Genomic DNA, 11,357 nt, shown 5'->3' on the forward strand with positions numbered 1-11,357 from the left:
GTGTGAGCTTGTGAGATGGCCGTATTTCAGGAGGATACGTTAATGCTGCCAGAACAGAGGAGCTGAGAATTCATGGGTTGGGTGGTAGGAAAAAGGGAAGGAAAAACTGCCTCAATATCATCACGCTATATTATTACAGTGTGTGGAGGATTTTTTAAATATTTTTCAAATGAACAAGAAGCTTTGTGGGAAGCTTGTTTCTTAAAATTTATTTTTGGATATAGTTTCCTCAGCTTTAAATGCAACCCTTACCGTGTGGGAAATGGAGGGAAAATAGAAAAAAAAACGAATAAACATAATTATTGAAGTGTCAGAGCAGCCTCAAATGGTTATCGATTGCCTAATCCCATATCTTCTTTATTCATGTTTTCTTCCCGGTAATCAGATAAAAGCTTTGCATTGGGATGTGAAGGAATGCATATCTCTTGCAACAGAGGAGAGGAAACCGGTGATGACATTTGTTCTCGTGATGAAGCCCTCTCATGGCTTTATTTCCTCTGGCTATACGCAGCTCAAGAGGAAGACGGTGATAGATCGTTCAGTAAAATTTAAGCCGCATCAAACTGGGTTCAGTCGTCATTTGAACTGTAGAAACAGCAAGACACGTTGGTGCATTTCTTCCCCCCCTTTGAGATATTACAGTTAATGCCATCAAACACCCTCTAAAAAGTAATTTCCCACCCACTGTAATTCCCTAATTCCTTGGTGATTTTGCTGCTTTCAAAGCATTTGAGACATTGATGTGGCTTTTAAAATTGGGGGGGACTCGCTCACAGTGCCACCACAGATTTTAGGGGATTTAAAGTGAGATTAGCCGTTTATTAGTATTTTTTATTCCCGAGACAAAAAGGAGGTAGTTTGCCTCATGAGAGGAAAGCACCAATATTACCTCACATCATGCCATCATGGGACCTGAAGACAAGTCGACAACATTGGCTTAAATCTTACTTCTTAGGTGATTTTGTCTTATATTAAGTGCAATGAGATATTTTGACTAGAAATTAGAAAAGTATACTTTTTTTTGCAGTAGAGATACATGCATTCACCTGACTCCAGATGTGAAGGAATATTTGGTTACACTGCCATTTAAAAATGACAATTGTCTATGTTACGTCCCCACTTGTGGCATCCAGGGGAAATGGGGCGGGCAACAATTAAATATAAAACCGGGCGTTTCGAAGAAGAAAAGAAACAGAGATATTTGTAAACTTAGACTATTTATTTCTGCGTAAGTAAATCAACGTCAACACAAAACTACTTCCTGATGGAAGCGAAGCCAAGAACGAAAAAACCAAGGGTTAACACTACGAGCGAATATGAACAAGTCGAAGATAGAGCGCAGCACACAGCTCTCGTTCACGACCAACAGCTTCTCACTGTCTGGCGGTTTGGCCCACTGGCCCCGTCTGCTTCCATTCCTGCAGCTTTGAGGCAATCCACCTGATTGCCAAGGTGCTGCAGGTGTGCCTGACCAGTCAGGTGGGGAGGGTGGCACCTGGCGCAGGACACAAAAGAAGAGCAAAAACCATGCACACGTAACACCCCCTCCCATAAGTGCAAACTTATAGTTTGCTACATTAAACACTATACACACACACCTGTTATCACTAACATGCTACACCGAAATATTATCTTCTTAAACTTTTTTTTTTTTTTTTTTTTTTTCGTTCCTCACCCACGGGACAGAGCATCAGCCACCACATTGTCAGTCCCCTTCTTGTGCTTAATCTCCAGGTTGTAACCTTGCGCCAACAGGGCCCAACGCATCAGTCGCTGGTTGTGGTTATACATTTGTGCAAGAAAGACAAGAGGGTTATGGTCAGTGTATATAACCACGGGAGATGAACTGGCACCAACATACACTTCAAAATGTTGAAGTGCAAGTAGCATAGCTAGGGTCTCTTTTTCAATGGTGGAGTAGTTAAGTTGATGGTGTTTGAACTTGACCGAGAAGTAGCATACTGGATGGCACACGTCACCCTCTCCATCCTGTATCAGCACAGCACCAGCTCCTGAAGCACTCGCATCAACCTCCAGCTTAAAAGGGCGAGAGAAGTTAGGTGCGGCCAGGACAGGTGCACTGCAGAGCAGAGACTTTGCTGCCTCGAAGGCATACTGACACTCAGTACTCCATACAAAAGGAACCTTGGGACTACACAGACTGGTTAAAGGGTTAACTACCACAGAGAAGTTTTTACAAAAACACCGGTAATAACCAGCCATGCCTAAGAAACGCCGTAATTCACGCCTTGACATGGGCACCGGGTAGGACAGCACGGCTGAGACCTTAGCATCCACGGGCCGGACCTGCCCGTGGCCAACCTGTTTTCCCAAGTACGTAACCATCGCTTTACCGAACTCGCACTTGGCTAGGTTAAGAGTTAAGGCCGCCTCTTCAAGTCTCTGAAATACTTCCGTTAAGCTAGTAATGTGACTGGCCCAATCGGCTGAGTACACAACGACATCATCTAGGTAAACATTACAGTTCTTGACATTTCCTAGCACTAGACACATTAGACGCTGAAACGTGGCAGGCGCATTTCTCACTCCAAATGGCATAACGGTATACTGTAAGAAGTGGTCTGGGGTTACAAAGGCCGAAATCTCAGAGGCTCTGGGTGTTAATGGAACCTGCCAGTACCCTTTCAGCAGATCGAGCTTTGAAATAAACATGGCCGGCCCAATACTATCAATACAGTCCTCCATGCGAGGCAAGGGAAATGAGTCTGGCACTGTAACTGCGTTAACCTTCCGATAGTCGGTACAAAAGCGTGGGGTGCCATCAGATTTTGGAGCCAGCAAACAAGGGGAACTCCAAGGACTACAGCTAGGTACAGCTAAACCGTTTTCCACTAGGTAATTAGCTTCCTTTTTCATAAGCTCTCTTTTGGCTAACGGACATCGGTACGCATGCTGTTTAATGGGAGACGCACTACCAACATCGATGTCATGTGTTAGTACGTTGGTGCTAGATGGTACATCATTAAACAGGGACGGATGGGAGCGCATCAAAGAGACTATATCTCGTTGCTGATCTACAGGGAGATAGTTCAAATGGGTGTCTATTTTCGCCAAGAAATCTGTGTTAGACAGCCTACCACTCTGCTGGTCACTTCCTAGTACATTCAACCCATCGTCAGGCAGTGATTCCACACAAACCAAGGAGGTAGTTGTTTCACGAGGGGCAGCAGTCTCCGGAGTTTTTTCCTGCTCCCCCTGGTTGGCCTCTCTGGAATGATAGGATTTTAGCATGTTAATGTGGCACAACCGCACCTTACGTCTGCGCTCCGGTGTGTGAATGACATAGTTTGTGTCGGACACTTTGCTTTTTATGACATATGGGCCTGAAAAACGGGCAGTAAGGGCAGAGCCAGGTGTCGGTAACAGCACCAGAACTCTCTCACCAGGTTCAAACTCACGCTTAACTGCCTTCAGATCAAACCGTTCTTTCATACTCTCCTGCGAGGAGTAGAGTGCCACTTTAGCCAGCGCAGAAGCATTACGTAAACGCTCCTTACATTGGGATACAAAATCCTGAACTGTAGTCTGTGGAGAAATATTACACAAGAACTTTTCCTTTAACACTTTAAGTGGGCCACGCACATTGTGCCCGAACACAAGTTCAGCCGGGCTGAACCCCAGGGACTCCTGTTTGGCTTCGCGGATGGCGAACAGTGTAAAGGGGACACCTTCATCCCAGTCTCTCCCTGTATCATGACAGTATTTACGCAGCATAGACTTCAGTGTTTGATGCCAACGCTCAAGCGCCCCCTGTGACTGTGGATGATAAGCACTAGAGACTGAATGAGTGATGCCTAGAGCATACAAGGTTTGTTTAAATGATATTGACAGGAAGTTGGTTCCTTGATCAGTCTGCACAACTTTCGGTAAACCAAACATGGTAAAGAATTTAATTAACGCCCGTGTAATGGCAGGTGCAGTGATTCTTCGCAGTGGAATGGCCTCAGGAAAACGAGTGGTAACGCACATAACCGTTAACAAAAACTGGTTACCAGACTTTGTCCTCGGCAACGGACCAACACAATCGACCAGTACACGTTCAAAGGGTTCACCAACAGCAGGAATAGGATGCAATGGGGCTGGAGGAACAACCTGGTTTGGTTTCCCCACCACTTGGCAGGTACTACATGTTTTGCAGAAGCGTGTCACTTCCTTCTTCATTCCTGGCCAGAAGAAATGCTTCAGAATACGGTCGTGTGTTTTAGTGACACCAAGGTGACCAGACCAGGGATGATCATGAGCTAACTCTAGCACATGCTGCCGATATGCAACTGGAATCACTATTTGACACACTGAGCCACAGTCACTAACTGCATTGGTTTTACCTAATGGTGAAGTCCATCTCCGCATCAACACCCCGTTATCTAAGAAAAATGACTGACCTTCAGTGCATTTATCGTGGTCCTCAACTGCTGCAAAACATTTTCTCATAGATGGGTCACCTGACTGGGAGCTGATGAGCGCCTCACGGGTCAGTGGCAGCGCATGAACAGCGACAGGCTCTGTCCCACCTTCACACTTTTCTAGGTCTCCAGCCCAGTTCTCCTTTTCTCTCGTAGGTGGCAGCCTGTCCTCAGATACAGCAGAAGCAAAAACAGAGTCAGACAGATCGATATCCTGAGCTTGTTTTCTGGCCTGCCCCCTAGTTAGCACGCTAACTGAAAATATGTCAGGGTGACATTGGACCAGATTATCATGTCTAGATTCTGCCACAGGGTTGTTAACGACTTCGGGTGATGGATATACCTTACCCCCAGCTATGTCGTTACCCATAATAAAGCCAACACCATCGATGGGGAACGAAGAACGGACAGCTACCTGGAAGAAACCAGTTTTAAGGTTGGACTGGACATGGATGCGGTGAAGAGGGGCAGGTACAAACCTCATCCCGATACCTCTTACAATTGCGCTCGTGTCACAGGCAGACTCCGTACTCAAGGGCAGTACAGAGGAAAGAATGAATGACTGGGAGCCACCAGTGTCTCGCAAAACTGTGACAGGACGCTGATCATCCACCTTTCCTGTGAGCGAGACAAATGCAGGGAAAATGAAAGGTTTAAAACACTCATCAGGTACTGTTTGATTGGGGGACGGTGAATAACTGGTTACGGTTCTTACTAGCCCCACACCCTTGGGCTTTGAAATTGCCGCCTGCTGCTTACGTTTCCACGCATTGCAGTCCGCAATTAGATGGTCAGCTTTATGACAGAAAAAACATTGTTTATCTGCCTTAGGTGCAGAGACTGATGTACTAAAACGTGGAACACGCGTGTCACTGGACCTAAAAGCAGTTTCATGTTGAGTAGGGGAATCACGCCTGATAAAGGGGCTTCTGTGGGTAAGAGCAAACTCATCAGCAAGAATAGCAGCTTGCTGCAAAGTAGATACCTTCTGCTCATTTAAATACACAACAGTTCGCTCCGGCACTTGGTTTTTAAATTCCTCCAACAACATTAACTCACGTATTGAATTGAAGTTATCTGCCTTACAAGATGAGCACCACCGGTCAAACAGCATCCCCTTCTCTCTGGCAAAGTCAGCGTACGTCTGGCTTGCTGTTTTTCTCAGAGCGCGGAAACGCTGTCTATACGCCTCAGGCACCAGCTCATATACCTGCAGTATTGCGCTCTTTACTTTTTCATAAGAGAGACCATCCTCCACAGAAAGAGAAGCGCAAGCTTCCTGAGCTTTTCCCGTGAGTTTGCATTGTAACAGTATCGCCCATACATCCTTCGGCCAGTGCAGGGCAGCAGCAATGCGCTCGAACGCACCGAGATAGCATTCAACTTCGGACTCCCGGAAGACGGGGACCAAGGAAACGTTTTTACTCACGTCAAATGTTGTAGATGACGAAGACGGCCGCGCACCAGACGAAACTGAGCTAGACTGTAGTTCCAGCTCTCGCATTTTGACCGCGGTCTCTGCGTCCAATTCCATCCGCTTCAACTTGAGCTGAAACTCACGCTCCCGTTCCCGTTCCCGTTCCCCATTCTCCAGCTGGAGACGAGCTAAACGCAGCTTTATCCGCGCATCTATTCTGGATCCAGGGGTCGTTTCAATGGACAATGGTTCAAAACGTGGCAACGTAAACTGCTTCTCGTCCCTGTCACCATATTTTACACCGGGGGTTATGTTCAAAATGTCTCGCTGCCGCTGAGTCGCTTCCGCCCCCCGAGCCTCAGAGCACACCTCCCCTGCGGACTCGGGCACAGTCGCCGGTAAACCACACACACCCCCTTCCACTAATCCGTCAACCACGGCAGCTTTCAACTCCTTCTTAAGGAGAGAAGTTGTAACCTTAATGTCATAGCGGTCAGCAATCGCAAATAAATCAGCTTTCCTACAGTGGTCCAGTTGACTCAGCGTAGGTTTCGCCACAAACTCCTCCACACTAAACACTGACCCACTCGCCATGACGCCGGTAGTAGCGTCTAGCCGCTAAGCTATTAGCAAATTAACGTGTACTACTCACTCCGTGGCAACAGTCAGAACCACTCACGCCGGATGCTACATACACAAACCAACAAACGCAGACAAACAAACAAACATCCCCCAGATCCTACCTACCAAGAACTAACCTGTCTGTCTTCTGGAGCGTGCCGGGCTCGAGGCAACTTGAAAGGCAGAAACATCGGCGGCCGGAGCCCCGAAACGCCTACCCCCTTCGGGGAACTTGATCCCCGCCCAGGATTTGCTCCGCAAATAAAAAAGGCAAAACAATAAACAAGTGTCCGATGGAAGGGTGCCGTGCAACCCAGCTGGACGCTTCTACCTAACTGAGGGAGTTGCTGTACAAATAGGTAAGGCTAGATTGTGCATACACCGTCGTTAATACTGACTGCGAACCACCGGAAGTGACTTGCCGCTTTCAAAACAAAATAGTCTAAAAAAAAACTACAAACATCTTTACTAATTTCTCAAAACGAAATTAAATCCCGGACGAGCCCCCAAAATTGTTACGTCCCCACTTGTGGCATCCAGGGGAAATGGGGCGGGCAACAATTAAATATAAAACCGGGCGTTTCGAAGAAGAAAAGAAACAGAGATATTTGTAAACTTAGACTATTTATTTCTGCGTAAGTAAATCAACGTCAACACAAAACTACTTCCTGATGGAAGCGAAGCCAAGAACGAAAAAACCAAGGGTTAACACTACGAGCGAATATGAACAAGTCGAAGATAGAGCGCAGCACACAGCTCTCGTTCACGACCAACAGCTTCTCACTGTCTGGCGGTTTGGCCCACTGGCCCCGTCTGCTTCCATTCCTGCAGCTTTGAGGCAATCCACCTGATTGCCAAGGTGCTGCAGGTGTGCCTGACCAGTCAGGTGGGGAGGGTGGCACCTGGCGCAGGACACAAAAGAAGAGCAAAAACCATGCACACGTAACAGTCTATAAAACAGTGCATTTGTATGTCACTTTTACTGTTAAAAAGAGGTCTGAACGGACCACTGGCCCCCGGGAACCTTCACATCATCAAATGTGGTCCTTGTTCAAAAAAAAAGTTCAGACACCCCTGTCCTACCCAAATCTCTAAGGCTAAAACTAATTCCATGCCACTCGTGTTTGCTATCTCACTCCGTCAATCACGACACAAAATCTTATGACCGTAAGAGAGGATTGGAACCCAGATGACTGGCAAATCTAAAGACTTGCCTCCTGGCCACAATCGCTCGAGTGCAGCAGTCTCATTGTTGCTGACGCTGCACCGGTCGGGCCCGTCACTGCCATGCTCCATTTTACCCTGACACATCAACAAGACCCTGTGATACTCAACTCTTTTACTTGGGGCAGCAGCTCTCTCCAAAGCGGAAGGTGGCAATCCATCATCTTAGATAGTCAGCGGCATTTCTGACGTTATACGAATATACTGACAATCTTCCATGTCTGTTGACACACATAACTGTGACATTAGCTCCTATTTATAAGCTCAAGAAAAGACACCGCTGAAGATAATTTAGAGATTTACAAAAGCTCTACTGTTAGACTGTTTACCTTCGACATATTCTTTGCAGGGAAAACACACTTTAAGCTGATGCAGACGAGTTGCATCATCCAATTTATTCATAGAGTAATAATCTTTTTGACCCTGATCAAATATTCCAAACGTCCAACAGACGTCCTGAATGAGTAAATTGAAAAAAAAAGTGTACTGCTTGTATTCTTGTATACACAAAACAAGCATGCACCAGCTCATCATTATTAAATGTTGACTCCCTGTGAGTCCGTGTAATTTATTTTCTTAATTGTGCAGCAATTAATGTGAATAATGAGTGTGTCAAAATCTCCTGAACTACCCGCAACTTGATTTCATTTATCCCCGTTACCAGTGATGTGCAAAAGCCATTAGCCTTAGAAAAATCACAAACATTAGGTTCAATGTGTGCCAAAATAAAGCTTCTCTACATGCGACCGTGCCGGACGACACCGGTTAAAAACCTAGAGAGAAGCAGAGAAGTCAGAACAGAGAGTGGAGCCTCTTCGAAACGTGGACTTACTTTACTACCATCAGCCAAAGAGGGCACAAAGAAAAGAGTTAATGGCACAACTAGATTGAGGTGAGCGCTCCTGTTCAGGCACTGCTGAATCTTTGACCACATCTATATCGATTTTGTCCGCTGATAGTTGTCACGAGACAGCTGATAGATAGCAAAGGATACACTTCATTAGCTCCGAGCCTCTCCTAACCCAGGGCCTCCTAAATCAGCCGTCTTTTTTGTGTGGCGCTGTCAATAAGTGCGCCATTACGAAAGAACCGTACGCGGTTCACCCCTCAGTTCTTTCTATTCACTTCATCCAACAATGAAGAGGTAATTCATGGTAGTGGTGGGGGGAGAGGGGGAGAGGGGGAGATAGGCGGGGAAAGATTAAAGAGTTCTGCAAGCTACTGAGTGGAGCGTGGTTGGGACTGAAGTGCAGCTTTGTAGCCAACCCTCCAAGGAAGAAAAAGCTTCCCATAAAGGGCTTGTATTTTTTTTTTAATGATTGACTCGCGGCTTGTAACATTAGTAATAAGTCAGCAAATCTTTCCACATGGACACATTTTCACCTTTCAAAAGTTACAACACCGAGTCGAAAAAAAGCTATTGTTTATCCAGAATTTTGACATTTTGTCTTGTAGATACCAATACTTTTGTTGTACCAACGCTGGAATAATCCCTCTCTACCTGCAGACTGAGAGGCAAGAGCAATCATTTACACTTTCCTTCTGTCAGACCAAACCAAATGCAACTGTGACCATGTGCTTGCTCGAAACAGACTTTTAATGTTGTTGTGTTTGTAGTTGCTGATGAGTCCAGGAGGGACATACTTTCTTTGGAAGTAAAACTGCTCACCTTCACCTTGAACTACTTTCTGTCAGGAAGCATAACTCCTAATTATGACATGAGAAGATGTTTACAGGACATGCCTTAAGAACGCCATTTGAATGCAGCATATTTGTATTCAGCAGTTCTGACAGAAGTCAGAAGAAAGCAACACTAGACACCAGTAATCCACTACGTGTATGTATATATATACACATACATATACCTATACACACATATATATATATATACATACACATATATATACATATATACATACATACATACACATACATATATACATATATATACACATATATATACATATCGTATATATATATACATACATATATACGCACACATATATATACACATACATATATACATACATATATATATATATACACACATATACATATATACACATATACATATACATATACACATACACACATATATATATATATATATATACACACATATGGATATTGGAAAAAAATACAAAAATCAACAACAACTGGATTAATTGGGCTCAAATTGCAGCAGAGCGAGCATTAGTCGTCATTTTCACACATACTGTAGATTTGCCACAAGAGTCCAGACCTTAACCCCATCGAGAATCTTTGTGATGTGTCTCATCACGGCGCTCCTACTGCATCGTAAATACACAATCTTGGCACACAACGGAAAGAAATGCAACTTTTCCATGGAATAAACATTGTGACATCTCGTAACCTTATGGAAACAGTGCCATGATGGATGTTTGTTGCAATTTAAAGCTAAAGAATAGGCTGAAATTATTCGAGTGCATGCGTGACTTTATTTTGACCACGCGGTGTATGTTAATGCAGGTCGACCGAAGCTGCTTCAACGTGTTGCTCAAGGGCATAGCAACACTGCCGAAAAGAAAGGATCACTTATTTTGCATTCTGCATATACATCTTCCAAAGCAATTCAGCGATTTCAGCGAGCTAGTGATGTCACACCTGTTCGAAAAATGGAAAACATAGCACACATTTAACGGTGGGACATTAACAAAACCATACAGCCCTGAGAAATAGCAAATTTGCCCAAGAGCAACAAGCAGCAAAGAGACAAGAAATCCGACCAGCTGTTCATTTTCTCTTACCCAGCTCCAGCCCAAGAGACAGCCTCTGCTGCTAATGGAGCTCAGCAAAGGTTAGACTCACTGGCGAGCAGAACAGAAACACATGTGGCGTGACCTCTGACTCACCTCGACAAATCCATTGCAAATACCACTGTCTTCTCCTTTACACTCGAATGATCTGGCGCTTTATCCTCAGCCGCGTGCATCCACAAACTGTAAATATTACTTGCATAAAAGCCTGCGGAGGTGTCCCGTGAGAATTTTACTAATGCTCCACTATATGCATGAACTGCTGAACTATACACAAAAAAAAGTTCAGGATTATGCAGAAGTTTATTCATGAGGATGAGCCTTTTTCCCCCCACGTGTATGTGTGAAATTGCACACATACATGGAATTGCTTTTTTTTTTTTATTTATTTATTTTTCAAATTTCAATACACTTCCATCTCACTGCATACACATTTCCATCATTCTGCATTACTTAGTGACATACTGTAGTTAATCATTATTCATTCAGGGTTAAAAAAACACATTATTAGTAATAATAATAATAATAATAATAATAATAATAATAATAATAAGGATATTGAAAATAATAATATTTATTATTATTATTGTTATTATTATTCTTCTTCTTATTATTATTATTATTATTATTAGTATTATTATTATCATCATCCTCATCATAAGTCAACGTTGTTTTCTCCTGCATTTTCAATATTTTTACCACCATGAATAGACCGAATCAAGCATATTATTCTTGTTTATTCATGTAACAACTGACATGTAAACTTCTCGGACATTGTATTTCTATTAATGCATTAATAGTGATTAATTAAGGGTTGGCTTTAACATTAATGACATGTAATGTAACAATTTTTTGTTTTGTTAAGTTCTCTGCCTGTACCATATTAGACTGTCT

The 11,357-nt window shown here is 43.9% G+C and overlaps 1 protein-coding gene across 4 annotated transcripts; it reads right to left on the minus strand.

The window, feature by feature from the left end:
• Window positions 1–1,656: 1,656 nt before the first annotated feature.
• On the minus strand, window positions 1,657–7,404 carry LOC131466089 (uncharacterized). 4 transcript variants are annotated; one of them, XM_058639178.1, is made up of 4 exons: window positions 4,904–7,404; window positions 4,404–4,588; window positions 3,099–3,229; window positions 1,685–1,773 (listed from the first exon to the last, which is right to left on the minus strand). In XM_058639178.1, exons 1-3 carry the CDS (start codon window positions 6,433–6,435, stop codon window positions 3,126–3,128), a joined length of 1,821 nt encoding a protein of 606 aa, XP_058495161.1. In that variant the 5' UTR covers window positions 6,436–7,404; the 3' UTR covers window positions 1,685–1,773; window positions 3,099–3,125. The 4 variants fall into 4 exon arrangements, with proteins under 4 accessions (XP_058495159.1, XP_058495161.1, XP_058495162.1 ...); XM_058639179.1 differs by lacking the exon at window positions 1,685–1,773 and having other exon boundaries at window positions 2,980–3,229; window positions 4,464–4,588; XM_058639177.1 differs by lacking the exon at window positions 1,685–1,773 and having other exon boundaries at window positions 2,980–3,229.
• Window positions 7,405–11,357: the final 3,953 nt, after the last annotated feature.

This window comes from Solea solea, chromosome 9 (genome assembly GCF_958295425.1).
Source record: "Solea solea chromosome 9, fSolSol10.1, whole genome shotgun sequence".
In the NCBI taxonomy this organism is placed as follows: Eukaryota; Metazoa; Chordata; class Actinopteri; order Pleuronectiformes; family Soleidae; genus Solea; species Solea solea.